Source organism: Alnus glutinosa, chromosome 12 (genome assembly GCF_958979055.1).
Source record: "Alnus glutinosa chromosome 12, dhAlnGlut1.1, whole genome shotgun sequence".
Classification (NCBI taxonomy): Eukaryota; Viridiplantae; Streptophyta; class Magnoliopsida; order Fagales; family Betulaceae; genus Alnus; species Alnus glutinosa.
In genome coordinates this window covers 15,212,577-15,230,296 of record NC_084897.1, presented here as the reverse complement: position 1 = coordinate 15,230,296, position 17,720 = coordinate 15,212,577, and the positions used below count along the sequence as shown (strand labels likewise).

General features: G+C 35.2%; 1 protein-coding gene across 1 annotated transcript in view; it reads left to right on the top strand.

The window, feature by feature from the left end:
- Nucleotides 1–9,381: 9,381 nt before the first annotated feature.
- Nucleotides 9,382–17,720, top strand: part of LOC133851382 (protein PIR) — an 80,357-nt gene continuing 72,018 nt past the window's right edge. The window contains exons 1-4 of the mRNA XM_062287787.1: nt 9,382–9,553; nt 9,666–9,759; nt 9,907–9,979; nt 17,507–17,571. Coding sequence (XP_062143771.1) covers nt 9,706–9,759; nt 9,907–9,979; nt 17,507–17,571 — 192 coding nt within the window. The 5' untranslated portion in view covers nt 9,382–9,553; nt 9,666–9,705. The remainder of the gene's footprint in view (nt 9,554–9,665; nt 9,760–9,906; nt 9,980–17,506; nt 17,572–17,720) is intronic.

Below are 17,720 nucleotides of genomic sequence, written 5' to 3'. Positions count from 1 at the left end.
TCCTGCACAAATTAAAGAAAAAGATAAATATAAAATGTATATATGTATGTCGTACGTGTGCATGCATGTGTTTGTATGTTTTAGGTGTATCAATCTGATTGCGATCTGAAATTTGGAAAAACAAAAAAAAAAAATTATAAATAATTTAGGGCTTCTTTAGTGTCGCTTTTACTTTTAGAGGAAACTATTAATGATTTTATTTAACCCATATGCAAATCTAGAAAATTGTCCAATTTCTTCTCATGTTTAGCTGCATCAAGAATTAAAGTCCCATTTGATATGGAGCTGTTGCATCTGTTTTTTTAGACAATAATTTGTTTGATCTTATTTCTTGTACTGTTGTTATTTGTTTAGTTGATGGCAAGTAAGGCAGATGATATAAGAATGGAGAATCTATTGTATTTCGGACAGTTTTCCTCCTAGTTGGGTTGGAGGAACTTTCTCCAATCCAATTTATAAAAATAACATGCGTCCATTTGCATGTGAGATGCACGTGCATTTTTAAATAACACGTGAAAAAGCACATGTTTTTGTAATAAATTTTCTTTCAATTTTGTCCTTACCATTAAAAATGCATATGCATCTCACATGGCATTTTTATAAACTGGGTTGGAGTTTGGAGGAAATCTTTGTAGACAATAGATTCTTCATTCTTATATCATAGAGTCCAATCTAATGGTGCCACAGGAGCAGAGTCCAGTCTAACCACATAAAAACCACAACGTATCAGTTACTTTTCAGGTGGCATTCTTTCATACGGACTGCATGTTTTTCTTTGAAATATGGCTGGATCACTAGCAGACCTTGAAATAACAGAGGCAAAAAAAACCAAAGTTATTATTGCTATTTGCATTCTGCTCAGGAAAAAAAGTGCAACTATTTTCATTTGAAATGGTGTTGTCTTCCACTTTATTTAATCATGAAAAATGCTAAATACTACACCTCAACCTACTAGGCTGACGTGGTAATGTATGTCAGGCCTTGAATTTATTTTTTTAGCAATAATTAATTCAAAGGCAGATGGATACTTAGAAGGAGATCCGTTCAAAGAGTTAGCGACTTAAATATGGCCTCGTAGAACGGGGCGCAAGAGGGGGCAAATAATTTCCTGACCCACCTAAAAGAACTTTCACTAATACTCTTTTTGTTTCAACGAAATCAATTTTTGAAGGAAAATAAATGATTTTTTTGAAAATATTTTTCGACTTTTGGCTCGTACGAAAAAATTACCAACGCGAAACGCAATTGGTGACAAGATTCTGGCGATGGTGGTTGGAATTCAGCGGCACTAGCCAAATTCCGGCTGGTTTCGTTGAAATCTGACTAATGCCGTCGGATTTTAGCCAATGTCGCTGAAATTTGACACAATTGCCGAATTTCAGTCAGTATCACCGGAACTAGATTGAGATATATATATATATATATATATATATATATATATATATAAGTTATTGAGAGTACTCTTAGTGTGAGGTCTCTCCCATCATCATAGTGAAGTCTAGTCTTTCTGTGTTCAGTTTGGAGGCTTTACGATTCAACTTGCGGGAGGAAACAAGGGTACTTTTTACTCTACGTTGCAGTGTTATCCAAGAAAGACTGAAGGAGAAGGGTTTTCCACTACCCGTTGGTAATCAACATCCTTCACCTCGAAAATATCTTCACTTTTTTTTTTCTTTTTTTCTTTTTATAAGTGTAGAAAATATCTAATCAATGCTTGAACATAATAAGCCAATTGAAGAAAAGGCCCAAAAAAATAAATAAAATAAAATTGAATATCATGCAGCCATATTATACATATCATCACATAAGGAAGTAATTGATGGCCTTATGGGTCCACCTATCACTATAAATTTTTTTTTTTTTTTCTCCAAGAAGATTACATAATTGTGTTTTTTTCTTTTTCTTTTTCGATTATTTCTATGCCCTTGCTTATCTTTCAAGTTGGGAGCAATCAAAGTGGCTTTAGGTGTTCCTATCCCACCCCCCACCTCATCATAATCAGTATATAAATTCTATTATTAGCGTGATTAAAAGTTAACCAAAGTACAAATTTCTATGTCCATCGTATGACAAATTGAGTGACGACTAGAATTCTTTCTGACTGCATTCTCATCATTTTTTTTTATCTAATTTTTTTCCTCTCCGTTTTGGAAAAGACTCATCTTTCTTTGTTCCCTAGCTTTTTTTTGTTTTTCCTTCTTTCCTTTCATTGTACTTGCAAAAAAAAAAAAAAAAAAAAGGTTGTAAAGTATAAGAAAGTAAATTTTATAATTAAATTACTATCATCCAACATATTAGCATGACAAGTCATATTCCATTTTGAAAGTGAATTAGAAATACTATGCATGTATTGGTAAGCAACTATAAATGGAAAGGACGAGTAATGCTACATTTTACCATTGTATCTTCATTTTGTCTCCCCAAAATTGATGTGGCCCTTAAAATCATCATTAGATCAAAATTTAATAGTAGTCTATCATAAATTCAATGGTGATTTTAAGAGCTACATCAATTTTAAGGGGACAAAATAGGGATACAAAAGTGATATGTAACATTATTTAGAAAGGGCATACCAAAATATCAAAATAGAAAGATAGATAATGGGAAGAGGGTTTTAGAGCTTCGTTAGTTACTGTGATTAAGTATGATTTTAAAATAAATTATAAAAAATTGATTATTTGGAAGTGTTTTAAAAAAAAAAAAAAAATTGTGATTGAAAGTGTAAAAAATTTTATGTTTTCAAATCGCAGACAATGAGTGTTTTTAATAATGCATGATTTTGAAAATTCAATTGCAATTTTAAAGGCCTTTAAAAATCATATTTTCATAATGCACGTTTTAAAATCCTTATTTTTAAATTGCACATTTTAAAATCAAAAAACCAAACAAACCCTTAAATATACCTATCATTTTCACAACAATTATTTATTTGTCCTCTTTTATCCTCTTAAAATTGATGTACCTTTTAAAATCACCATTTACTTTAGAATTGATCATTTTTTATGTTTTAATCTAAATTGTAATTTTAAAAATCACATCAACTAAAAAAAATAATAATAATAATTTCTACCACTACTCTTTTTATTTCCCACCGGTGAATATCAAATTATTTGAATAAAAAATAATAATAATAATTTGGTCACTTCAAATTCTTCAAGTCTGCGATGAATATAAATTACATTTTTTTCCGACTTGGAATTCTTGTAACATCCCCATTCCCCATGCGTAAAAATGTGCCTCCCCCTCCGTTCATGATTTTATTGTTACATATTTATATATATACACGAGAGTTAGTTGGATACATTTTTGGACAACATGTCATGTCTGAATTGTACATGTGTGGGGCAAAGTTGGCCGACCACCTTTTTTCTTTTCTTTTCTTTTTTATTAATATGCTTTTAACTTTTTTAATTTTGGTTTTTTAGTATATTTATAATTTATAGTAATTGTGCCACGTGACACATTTAAATGACACATAATGTATCAAACAAGAGTCACGTAGCATTAATTGATTGATTTAACATGACATGCCGCTAATTAATTAGGTGGTAAATTGATGAAATAACTTATTTGAAATTATATTAAAACTTAAGTTTCTAGTTATTAAAATTGAAAACTTAAGGACTAAATTAAAATCATATGAAACTTAAAACTTAGGATTAAATTTAATATTCTTTTCCTTTAATTTTTTAGCCTTGTTTATTTTATGTGCTCAAAACAAATATATTAACAAATAACTCAAAACATAAAATATTCTTCAAAATATAAAATAATTTTTATAAATCTATCTTCTTCTCTAGTTGTAAGAATATTTTGACAAAACACTAATTTTTACAAAGGTAAGAGTTAACTTATTATTTTTTAAAAAAATAAAATAAAATTAGGGAAAAATACAATTTAGCCTCCTAAACTACCACTATTGCTCCAGATGGCCGCCCAAACTACCAAGACTTGCACTTTGGCCCTCCAAATTAATTACAAAAACCTTTGAAAAATGCCATTTTTTGTGAAATATCCCCCATAATACCCCTTCCAAGTGTCATCTTTCAATTAAAAAATTTCAAAAAAATAATTAAAAAAATTATTTATTTATTTATTTTTAAAAAAGATGGGTATTTGGTATGGTGTTATTTCTCAACCGCAACCCGATCTTCCCGACACCACTCCGTTTGCAACGCCGTGATAATCGATTTTATAACCCGGCTCGACGAGTTCCAATTCGCAATCATCAGCTTGCCGATCTCGGCCGAGTTCAAACTCGCCCCGTTGTGGAAAATATCTTCCACCTGAGAGAAAAGATTGTGATCCTTAAGCCCCAAGTAGCTATTGGTCAACGTTTTGAATGCCGAAAAATCACAGAGAGAAAAATGGATATGAATATCAATGAACAAGCTCATGACCGTTGATTTCTCTGTCAGAAACCGATTGAGATCTTCCACAACGATAATAAACTTACTCGTCGTTTATAACAAAACAAAATTCAGATTGGAATCATTCATAACCTTCGAAAGATCAATATCATAGATATCGAATGATAGGAAGTTAGCCATGCCCATGTTCGGAGAGGCGGGGACAAGTTTGCCGAGCTGCAGGCATGCATCGTACCCAACGATGATGCTGGAAAGAAGTAGTACATCCTTTGATCAATCGCAATATTTTTTCAAAAATAAAAAATAAAATTTTAGTTTTTTAGTTTTTAATTATTTTAAATTTTTTAATTGAAAAATGATACGTGGCATGAGTATTATGGGGATATTTGGCCAAAATGGGTCTTTTTCAAAGGTTTTGTTAGTTTGGGGGATAAAGTGCAAGTCTTGGTAGTTTGATGGGCCATCCGTAGAAATGATGGTAGTTTGAGATGCTAAATTATATTTTTTCCAAATGATTAAGTGAAAGAAGGTTGGCCTTACGACCACCCTCATGTGGGTGTGATGGTCGTGCAGCCACTCCAGTGTCTAGTCAAGGTGGCCACGCGACCACCCGGTCGACCTTTTCTCCTTTTTAAATTTTAAATTGTTTTTTATAATTAGGGTTCTACATCTGCTTAGGTTTATCAAAATCAATAGGTATACTATATAGATGACATTTTCTCAAATGTGGACCGTACTAGAAAACACTTTTAAAAGAGCTCGTCTATACAGAGGACAAGGGTCAGGCCCTTGTTCGACCCTCGTCCTACGTTGCAGCTTTTTTGCGATTTTTTTTTTATTTGTTTTCTTTTGAAAAAAAAAAAATGAAAAACCGATGCATCATTTATCTTCTTGAACATTTTTCATTCCCCAAATTTATTCCCCCTCCTCATCTTCTCTCCCTCGCTCCTACATCTTCCCTCTCCCTCCCACCTCTGGCCGAAAGCCACCCACCGGTGACCATTAGAACCCAACCTTCGAGCACTAGTGACCACGCCGCCCAACCTTCAGCGACCTCAAATATGGTTTTCACCCAAAAATTCATCCCTCCATCTCCATCTTCCCTTTCCCCCTCCAATCGCCGACCTAACCTTCGACGACCTCAGATCTGGTACTAGCTCTAGATTTCCCCCTAATTTTAAGTATCCTCCCTACAATATTGTATCCGTCTCATTCTCCCCAATTTTTTTTCAGCCCATCCCTCTCCAACCCCCACCTACCGCCACCCTCTCCTCCCTCCACTGCAGCCCACAAGGATTCGTGTGGAGAAAAAATTGGGATGGTTTCCTCCTAGTGGCATATGAAGTGCTAGTTATTGTGATGGTCATTTTTTTTCCAAGTGGTTCTTGTATATCTTTTTCACCTTTTTTCCTTGGTTGAATAGGATTTTTGTAGACATTTAGAATGCTTTTGCTATTATCTGGTTGCAAGTATAGGCATTAACAATCATTTAGAATGCTTTTGCTATTTTCCCAGTTCTCAATCAGTCCAAATTGTGGACACGTGAAGAGATATTTGGTTGATTTGTTATATTTTGGTATTGGTGATCCCTAAACGATTTCATGTGTGTAGTACTTCATTTTTGTGGATGGTTTGGAGGACTAGTTCTTTTCCATGGTGGCAGATTTAGTTTTTTTTTGCTTGCGTTAGACCTGCTTTTTTTTTTTGAAAAAAAAAAAAATGATGAACAGAGCTGTTTAGTAGATTCCTTGATTGATTATGTGTCCAAAACCAAAAACATAGTGTATAACTACTGAGATTGTCAAATAACAACCATAAGGAGAAATCGTTGTTAAGCTTTGGGTTGATGATTGGGATAAATATTTTCTGTTAAAATGTAGTAGTTACTGCCAATTAGCTAAATTTGCAATTATCTTATGCATGCAAGATTATGTACAGAGAGCCAGATTGAAGTTTGTGAATAAAGCCAGAGAAGCTCAGAAAAGTAGAAAGAGCTAGTGATTTAGTGAAGCTCAAAGCCAGAGAAGCTCATCAAAAAAATATTTTGGTATCCAAAGATGGAGATTATCATGTGACATTTTGGAACTAAACTTTTTTGTTCATGTAATTTTTTGTTTTTGGGGGCTCCTTAGCATTGGCATTGATGTTGTAATTTTTGTTGATGTAATTGTTCTTATAGGTTTTGGTATGGTACCATATACAAAAAATCTTATTCTTTGCGTGCAATAAATTAAGATTTAAATACATTAATGACTCTTTATCCTTATTTGAATTAACCTTTACATGTGATTTTTTTTTTTTTTATATAATCATCAAATCGCACATTCACATGCCTGAGACCATCAATCCACTGATGAAAATGATGTCCGATTTGTTAACAAATACATATTGTAACTATTAATTTTATTGGCTTCATTCTGTTGACAAAACCACTATACGTAATGTTGTTGTCTTAATAGGGCTACCGTATTATTTTAGAAGTCTTCAGACATTCAGAGTTTATTTCTCTAATATGGAACTGGCTTTATTATGATAAGTATCAGTGTCACAAGCTTCAAGAAGGCAATTTAAGAGTTTCAGGAAGATTCTGCAAAGTTTTCAACTCAGCAAAAGTCGGATCCCTTATTTCTGTCTGGACGCCCTCTTGTGTCGAGAAGATTCTGCCAAGCTCAGCGTACATCCAGCCGGACGTCAAGGCAATACGTCTGGACGCTCTTCAGTGTTCGAGAAGAATCCAGATTTCCTTTGCAGACACGGATCGGGAAAGACAGCTTTGTATCCGAACGGTGTCTGGATGCTAGGGCAACACCGTCCAAATACGACCTTAATATGGAAACAAGTGAAGCGCATTATGAAAAGGCGGTTGCACAGTTCACCATCCGGACGCCGCCTAGAGAAATCTAAATCAGTGGGGATTTAAGTCTTCTAAGCCTATAAATAGAGACCTCTAGGCATGGATTATTTACAGAATTCGGTATTGAATTATCTAAAGCTTAGAGAGGGTGTGTAGGTAGAATTTGTGAAGATTTGCTAGCTCTCTAAGTTCTGCCCGGTGTGTGGTTATTGTTCATGTGAAGTCTAACTTAGGGAGGAGCCTTAAGTTAAATGAATTCATTGAAGACCCCTTCAAGTAGGAGATTTGGTTGTGAAGCATTTACATTGGGTCATGTGTTGGAGTGCAAGGCAAGATCGCTGTATCGGGGTATGCGAGTGTTACTGCTTTGTTACTAGCTTTGTCTTCTGAATAGTGAAATTCCTGAGTTTTGCTGCCACAAAGTGATTTTTCTCTTAATTGAATTTTCACTTCATTAACAAAATATCTGTCTTATTTAAATTCCGCACTTTGATATTTTGTTACACATTGTTCACACACACAGAGGGCAAATTAGAAGTCTCTATATTTTTCAGTAACCAACAATGAAGGTATGTCATGATCAAACATCGAAGCACAGCCGACTAACAACAAAGGCAAAATCTGGAGCCTCTAGCAACATGAAAATGGACGGAACCAAAATACACCCTTCAAATTTACCGGTACCCAGAGAGTCCGTTCACTGTATAAATCACGCAGCCATGCATTATCTTCCAGATTATAACACTCAAGTAGATTCTGTCAGCTTGCATCAAACTCGTCACATGTCTGAAAATCATACACACAACTTCGTATGACACTCTTAATGACATTATACTGTGAATGTGATCCAATTTTTTTTGGAAATCTATTTCAAATGGATACTTTTTTATTTTTTATGTTTTTTTATTTCCTTAATTTCTATTAAAGAGATTATGAATTCCATCTTGAGGAGTCGTGTTCTTAAATGCTGCATATGATCACTCAATACATTAAAGTATTGACCATGCAAGATCTTATTTCTAAATATATTAAAGTGACATATACTTTACATTTGAGTTCACACTCATCTCGAGATTGAGAGTGAATGCGCTAAGTAGTCGTGAGTTCAAATCATTTAGTTAATAGTAGTTTATAAAATAACAATTCATTGTGATCCAGCTCAATGTATTCCAAAGAGATCAATATATATCAATTAGAAGTCACTACTTCCAGGATCAAGATAGATCATAATGATTGATATGTTATAGTTTTATAAGATAAAATGCCCAATTTCATCATTGACTACTAACTAAAATTTATAAGTCACAAAAACTTATGATTTATATCTTATGTGCATTAATCTCATTAACACTACAACATCAAATACGACTAATGGACTACACAATACATTAATTAAATGAATAAACAGTTTCTAGTGTTTATGTAAATCTAAAAAAATAAACAATTTTGTTGATAACTAAGATGTCATACAAAATTGGGTTGTAGGCCAGGCCATTTTTTTTTTTTGAAATCGACTCACAGGTCAAACCGAACTCAACCCAACTAGATAAACATGTTAAACCCCTTAACTTTGACACAACTTATTTAAATTAGTAAGTGAGATAATAGGATCCACTAACAGTTTAATAAACATGCCATGTTGGGTTGACCCAACCCGATCCACATAACTAATTAAATAAACATGTTATATTAGGTTGACCAAAATACGACCCGTTTCAACCTGTATGTCAATTTAAATACAAAAAAGAAAAAAAAGAAAAGAAAAGATGAATTTAAGTTGATATGAATTTTTTTAAAAATGAATTTATAAGAATTTTAGCCTTTTAAGGTTTTTTTTTTAATTATTAAAAAAAACTAATTTAATTTATACAGGTTATACAAGTCACTTATGCATCGAGAGAGTTGATTTGAAATTGACCCATTTATTAAATGAGTTAATCCAGTCTATCTGAATTCGATCGTACAAAATTCTCACTAATTGTATTTTAAATTCGTATTGAATTTGCAAATCAACTGATCGTGCTAAAAGTGATAGCCCGTTAACTTAAAATTTAAATCACCTAAATTACGGTTTCTTTTTTTTTTTTTTTTTTTTTTTTAAAAAATATAGCGGCGGTATGAAGACTCGAGCCAGACCACCCAGCAGCAAGGTGATAGCCACGTCCATTCCGCTACGCTACACCCTGGAACGTCCAATTCCGTAATTTACTCCCCCTGCCTTCACTCTTCAGTCACCAAACCATTACCTGGCGACCTTGAAACGACATTTCCGGAAGCGACTCGCCGGCGATCCCAGTCCTCATTCGCTCCAAAATTACCGAAATTTAAGGTGAGAAAAAAGAGAAAATACTTTCATTCGTAATCCCAGTTTTGATCTATCCGCTTGCCCAAAATGCAAAGCTTTCCATCTACTAACTTTGCAGTGCCTTAATTTTTCGCAGTATTCGACTTAAAGATTAACTGTAAATTTGAGCTTCATCCATGGCTGTCCCTGTTGAGGAAGCCATCGCGGCTCTTTCCACATTCTCACTTGAGGTGAGTCCTGCAACTGCTCAAAACAGTTCCATTTTTGATCTACATTCCGCAACCTTGCTCAGTAAAAAGTGAATATAATTGTATAATGTGCTTTTGAAACCGAAGCGTTTATGTAGATATTTGTATTTTTGTGGATAAATTATGTAGGATGAGCAACAAGAGGTGCAAGGACCAGGACTTTGGGTGTCGACTGAGAGAGGTGCAACCGAGAGTCCAATTGGTATGCATTCTTTAAGATTTTTAGTTTATCAGTCACTGCAATTTTGTTAATCGTTACACATATGAAGAATTGTGTTGGTTTATGTAACTGTTTGGAAAACTATGAATTTTTGTTTCGCAAATCTGTGGCCAAATATTATGTGCATCCGAGTTCATTCCTATCAGGCAAAACTTTATTCTTTTATTCTTTGGCTGGTGTTTAAGGATGCTTTAATCGCCAAAGAAAGAATGTGTAAATGGGGGTTTGAGGGTGACTGCTTGTGTCTGTCTTGCCGGGGTAGTATTGAAAACAGGTCACATTTATTCTTTCAGTGTGGTTTTAGTAGACGCACATGGAGAAATCTCATGTCTCTTTGTTTGGAGCATCGGTCTTTGCAAACCTGGTATGAGATTATTCAGTGGTGCTCTACTGAATTGAGAAAGGAATGTTTTAAAATCAGATTGAAGATTTTGTGCTTGGGAGCTGCAGTGTATAATTTGTGGAGGCAGAGGAACACTCTTCTTCATAGCAAGAATATTGCAACTGAGGAAGTGTTGCTGTCAAAGATTAAATGGGATGTCAAAACGAGAATTTTGGAGAAGGGAATGTTCAAGAGGACAAAGGAGAATTTATGGCTTGTACAGCTTTGGAATATTCCCTTTATCTAGATGTTTGGCTGTATTTTGTTTTTGTTTTTGTTTGTTGTAGCTCAGGCAGGTTGATTGCCTTTGGATTTTGGTTTTTCTTTGCTGATAGGGCTTACAGAGCTTGTTGCTTGTGTTTGCCCTTAGTGTAGTTTGTAAATAGTTGGGATGTTTCTGGGTTGGTTGGTGCTATGAAGGTTTTTTTTCATAAAAAAAAAAACTTTATTAAATTTTTATTTGGATTTTGCATACCTATGGCGGTTCAACTGCACTTTGCCGGATCTATACCAGTCGTTGGAGGGAATGCTACGGGATTTATTCAATCCTCGTACTCTTGGCAATTATCTGTCGTTTTTTTTGGCTTTAACATTTTACTTTTATCGGCCTGAGAACCTCTTCATTTGGAAAACAGAGGGAAAATATTAGTTTTACATATTTGTGGTGTATAATGGTGATTAATGTTTTGGTCTCTCTATTATTAGTGCTAACAAAACAGATTCTCTACTAATTTTCCATAAGAGCTTCTTACGCATGAAATTTTGAAAATATTCTCCTTGTGTCCTATTGTATACAAAATCAAATAATTTTAAGAAAGATGTCAAATATGTGTCTTGGATAGATAAATCATTTTATCAATCTTTATAAACAATTTAGTTTCTCTTATGGCTTCAATAATGACAAAAAAAAAATCCAAATACTATGAGACTTCTGGTACAATGATGAAGTTTTATAGAAAAAATTTCAATTTGCAGAAGAATAATACAAAAATATATATTTTTTTTGATAAGTAATAAAAGTTTTATTTAAAAGCGTAAGGCGCCCCTGAGTATACCGGAAGTATACAGAGAAGCAACCAAAAGCTAGCCAAAAGAAGAGCCCAAAAGAACCTAAAGGATCCCAAACAAACCCTACAAACCGAACAGCCCAAGACCACAAAACCCACCAAGGAGAACACAATCCTACGTCAAGGGATCCTATCCTTTTGGCGGCTTGAGGGAGCGCTCAAATAACCAAAGTATATAACCAAAGTCTTAAAAAATGTTAATAGGTAACCAAGTGTAGCATATAAGAAAGGGAGGCAAAGAGAACATGAGGGAGATAAGGAAGGGGAAAAAAAGCAGGCATGAAGGAATCTTACAGGTAAGAATCCTATTTAATAATTTTAATGCTGTGAATACAAGTCTATATTAAGGAGTAATAGGCCCTTTTTTTTTTTGATCAGTAATGATAGTATTATTGAAAGCGTAAGGCGCCCCTACGTACACTAGAAGTATACAACAGGAAAACACCTAACTAGTAAGCGAAAAAGAAATCAGAAATTCAGCAAAGCTGATAGATAAAGGGTACAAATAAGCCATCGACCAGACATACAAAGTATGGAGAAACAGCTCTAACACCTCCTCTAGGGAGCTTTCTAGATTCTCAAAACACCTAAGATTTCTTTCTCTCCAAATGCACCAAAAAAGGCAAATAGGCACCATCTTCCAAGAAGTAGCGCTCCCAGATCTCCCAGACTTCCACCAACAAGCAACTAAGTCCATCACACTCCTAGGCATGACCCACGCCATACCAAAGCGGGAGAAAATGTTGTTCCAAAGAGCAGAAGCCATATCGCAGTGCAGAAGAATATGATCCACTGATTCCCCATCCCGCTTGCAAAGATAGCATCTGTCCACAATAATTAAGTTCCTCTTCCTCAGATTATCCAACGTCAAGATTTTGCCTAGAGCTGCAGACCAAGTGAAGAAATTTGCCCTCGAGGGAGCCTGAGACCGCCACACACACTTCTATCTTAAATATAGCTACTTAAGGTTTTAATCTGTAATACAGTTTAAAATAGCCGTAACTAATTATTCTTAAAATTAGTAGTCTTTCGGGTATCTTTTCTTTTTTTTTTTTTTTTTTTTTTTTTTTTTTCTCCTAAAAAAAAAAAAAACCCGTAAGTAATGCAAGTAATATTTTATTAATTATCTAATATAGAAGCTGGTTCCTCAGAACAGTTTCAATTATCAGAATTATTGAATAACTTAATACTAATTATTATTATTTTTTTGATAAGTAACTTAATACTAATTATATAAGGGTCAATTGTTTATTTATTTCAATTTCTCTGTATTCATTCTCCTCCCTATCCACATTTTATGTCTTCTCTTCTCTCATGAGGGTTTGTGGAGTGTAGGTAGGTGCAGGGGCCTAGTTAGTGGAAAGGTGATTGAATAAACATTTGACTACCCCCAAAAATGAAATTTCTTGTTTGACACAAAAGAGAAAAGGCGAAATGAAGCGAAAAAATAAATCCGTATAATGTGAATGTTTAGAGGGGTTGGCTTTATCATCCGTTTTTCATAGATGATGTGTTTCTTTGTCATCTATGGATATTGAGACAGTTAGATCATTTGAGCAGCATCGGCGTTTGTATGCTAGTCATATCTATAGCTCTATCTTCTTTGTTAGGGTACGGGATTATATGAAAAAAATGTGATATTGGACTTGTTGGGTTTCAAGGAAGTGAAGCTACATGATATCTTGGTATTAGCACATTGAATCTTTATGCGGGGGGGGGGGAGAGAGTAAAAGAAGAAAATAAAACCTAATACAAAAGAAATGCTGCCCTCTCATCACCTCAATGTTGTCTTGGAATGATTCTGATATGCTCTTTGGTATAATACTGCAAAGATGCAAGAGTTAGCCTCCATCAATCTTTTCTATGGTGGTTTCGGATTTGAGACTTTGGAACTGCTGCCTTTGTGCTCCTAGTAAGGGTATTGAAGCCCATAGATAAGTTAATGATAAACTTATTTAGTAGTTGCACTGATTGAAGCAGTCTAGAAGTTGATTGGCGTGCCTAAGGAAGAAGTGTTGGGTGGTCCCTCCTATGTGAGGGGCCCACCCATGTGAGGAGAAAAAGTAAATATGGGTAGCAACCCACCCATTCTTGTGAAGTGCAACCATTTTTGAGATAGAAGAGAAAAATTGGGGCTTTTCACATAGCCATTTCTGTTCGAGATTGGAGGATCGTTTATGATCCTATCTTGATGAAATTTTAATATGGTGTTCATGATGACGAGATCTACGTATTGACTGGTGTCAATCGTTGGTTTTCCTCTCCAGTTGCTTGGTTGTCCATTCCGACTTGGTGAGATCTTTCTTTGTTGTTCTCGTTGAAATCCATTAATGGAGTGACGAATTTATGTTATGATCCAAGAATGTATGTGTTTTCAATATGGTGGTAGCCTCTAGAAAGTGTTCCAGAGAAGACATTTGTAATCTCATTATTGTTAATAGTGAAAGATTTAACTTGACTATGTCCTATGGTTTTTTCCTTCACACTGGAGGGTTTTCCACTTACAAATCTTGGTGTCTTGCTTGTGTGTTGTTTGATTTATTTCTCTACATTGTTGGTGAGTTTGTTTGGTGCTAGATTGTCTATTTAATTTGTACAAAGAAGGGTAGATAAATTTCTACTGCTTGTGTTTGTGATTGATTTACACTCACTTTCGCCCCTAACAAAGTGGTATCAGAGCTTTGGTTAATTGCTAATGAGAAGTTCTTGTGTTAATTAAATGAATGAGTCATCTAATAGCATGGTTAAACTCACAGCTTCCAATTATTCAATTTGGAAGACCAGGATGGAGGATATTTTGTATTGTAAAGAGTTGTTTGAGCTTATTGAGTTGAAGGGGGTGAAACCGGATGCTAAAACTGAAGATGAATGGAAGAAATTGAATAGGAAAGCCGTTGGACATATTAGACAGTGGGTTGACCAAGGTGTCTTCCATTATGTAGCCAAAGAAGTTGATGCTTACAGTCTTTGGCTAAAGTTAGAAAGTCTTGATGAACGAAAGACTGCTAAAAACAAAGCCTTTAATGATAAGAAGGCTTGTGAATTTGAAGTACAAAGATGGGCAAAGTGTTACGGAGTACTTGAGTAATTTTGAAGGATTGTTGAATGAGCTCTCTACCATGAAACTTGTGCTAGATGATGAGGTGCAAGCATTACTTGTGTTGAGTTCTTTGCCAAACTGTTGGGAAACCTTGGTGGTATCACTTAGTAATTCGGCTCCTAACAGTATGATAACTATGAGTTTGGTTAAAGATAGCATATTCAATGAAGAGGCAAGAAGAAAAGAGCAGTGTATTTCTTCTCATACAGAGGCACTTGTTACAGAAAGGCGGAGGAGAAGTAAAAGTATAAAATCTCGCGGTGACGACGGTCGTGACAAGTCAAGAAAAGAGATAAAATGTTTTCATTGTGGCAAGCCTGGGCATATGAAGAGAGAGTGCAAGAAATTTAAAAGGGAATAGTTGAAAGAAAAAGATGAAGAACCAAAAGAAGTAAAAGAGACTACAGCAGTTGCATTTGATGGTGATGAGTTAGTTGTTTGTGATGATGCTTATGTTAATCTCGCATGTCATGATTCTATGTGAGTAGTTGATACAACAACTTCCTTTCATATTACTCCACATAGATATTTCTCTTCCTACATCAGTGACAATTTTGGTTGGGTTAGGATGAGAAATGAAGCAAAGTGTGAAATTGTGGGTATGGGAGATATATAGTTAGAAACCAGCATTGTGTGCAAATTGCTTATCAAGGATGTCAAACATGTTCCTAAAATGCACTTCAACTTGATTTCCATTGGGAAACTTGATGATAAAGGCTACCATAATCACCTTGGAAGTGGAAAGTGGAAACTTAGTAAGGGTTCTCTCATTATAGCCAGAGGGAAGAAGATCAACACTCTCTACAGGATTAATGCAAAATTAGTCAAGAGAGATGTGAATGTTGTTGATAATGAAACCTCCACTGAGCTATGGCATAACAGGCTTGGTCACATGAGTGAGAAGAGACTTCACTTTCTTGCCAAGAAGTAGCTCCTAACTAATATCAAAGGTACGCCACTAATGCCCTGTACTTGTTGTCTTGTTGGAAACCAAAAAAGACTTTCATTTCATAAATCCCCTCTATCAAGAAAGGCTAATATTCTTGATTTAGTTCACACTGATGTTTGCACTATGAATATTGAAACACTTGGTAGTGCACTTTTTTATGTGACTTTTATTGATGACCACACTAGAAAAGTGTTTGCCTTTTCTTTGGACACTAAATATCAAGTGTTGGATGTGTTCAAAGTCTTTCATATGAAGGTTGAAAGGGAAACTAGAAGGTAGCTGAAATGTGTCTGAGCAGATAATGGTGGTGAATACAGAGGGCCGTTTGAGGAGTACTGCAAAAGTCATGGCATCAGGCTTGAAAAAACTGTTTCCAAGACCTTGCAACATAATGGCGTAGTAGGGAGAATGAACGGAACCATCTATGAAAGAATCATGTGTATGCTCTCTCATGCAAAATTACCCAAATCCTTTTGGGGTGAGGCAATGAGGAGAACAATTGACTTGATTAATCTTTACCCCGTCAATTCCTTTGGATTGTGACATTCCTCAAAGGGTTTGGACAGGGAAAGAAGTTTCTTTTGAGCACTTGAAAGTGTTTGGCTGGAGGGCGTTTGTCCATGTTCCTAGAGATGAGGGGTCCAAGCTTGATAGCAAAGCCAAATAGTGTATCTTCTTGGGTTATGGATATGAGGAGTTAGGTTAAAGATTGTGGGATCTAGTTAATAAGAAAATGATACGAAGCAAAGATGTCTTCTTGTTGGTTTCCAACATCAGATCTGTTTGGTTGGATTTGGCTTGGGAAATAATCATAAGGTTTTGGGCAGTACCAACTTGCTTGTATTTGGCTTGAAGAAAGTTACTTAAAGTGAGAAATACATGCTCTTGATGAGGAATAAAGAGTATTGATGGTATATAACACTTTCCCATACCTCATATCCTGCCAAAATCTGATCTTAGACCCATTATCCACCATACATGCTCTAGAGAAGTCCCCCCACTCCCTTCTAATGAATTCCCACGCCCTAACCACAAAAGACTTAGAAACCGTATTAGAACACCACCCCCTCACATACTACTATATTTAACTTCCACAACCAATCTCCACATAGCCTCCCTCTCCTTGGCATAACACCATAACCACTTTCCCAAAAGTGCTTTGTTAAACAAAAGCAAGTTTCTAACCCCTAAACCACCCGAGAAAATCACAGTGCAAAGCTTAGACCAACCAATAAGATGGAATTTAAACTCCTCGCCAAATCCATCCCACAAAAAATCTTTCTGAAATTTCTCAATACAATTGGCCACACCAACAGAGATGGGGAAGAGGGACAAATAATAAGTTGGAAAATTAGAAATAGTGCTTTTAATCAATGTAATCCTACCACCTCTTAACAAATAAAGTCGCTTCCAACCAGCCACCCGATGTTCCATCTTCTCAATAATACCACCCATATTCATTTTGCCTTGAAAGAAGCCGGCAAAGGAAGACCTAGTTACTTCATATGCAAAGGACTCCTTACAACCAAGAATGCGGGCCAGGCCTCCAACATCTTCCACGGAACCTACATGGACTAACTATGCTTTGGCCAAATTAATTTTCAACTCTAATACAACTTCAAAGCATAAGAAAAGGCAGCGCAAATGACGAAGATGATCCGTATTCACCTCACAATTGTAATAATACATAAACTCCCACCAAAATAACAATAATAAAACAACTTAAAATAAACCCAACATATTATTGGTTGATTGTGTTCTATCCATACTACAGGATCAATTTTGTGCTTTATTTATGCTACAGCTCGTTCGTCTGTCTTGCTCTCTCATTCACACACACATGCTATAGCTCTCTCTGTCTCTCTTGCTGTCATTCACACACACACACATGCTACAGCTTTCTTTGTCTCTCTTGCTCTCTCATTTACACGCACAAACCCACACAAACACATGCATGTATGTCTAAAGACAGTATAGTTGGAAATATAATTACAAGCGTTTCCTATTGTAGAGTACAGTGATGTTTCTGCATACCGCCTATCTCTATCAGAGGACACAAAAGCTTTCAATCAGCTGGTATGTAGTTATTGTTTTCTCCTTTTGCCTTGCCTTTTGAAAGCATAGAACTTATACTTTAAGCATTTACCTTCTATTCAGATAATTGGGATATTAAAAGGTCAGATATAAGTAAAAGTTTAAGTACATAATTACAATTTGATTCGTTC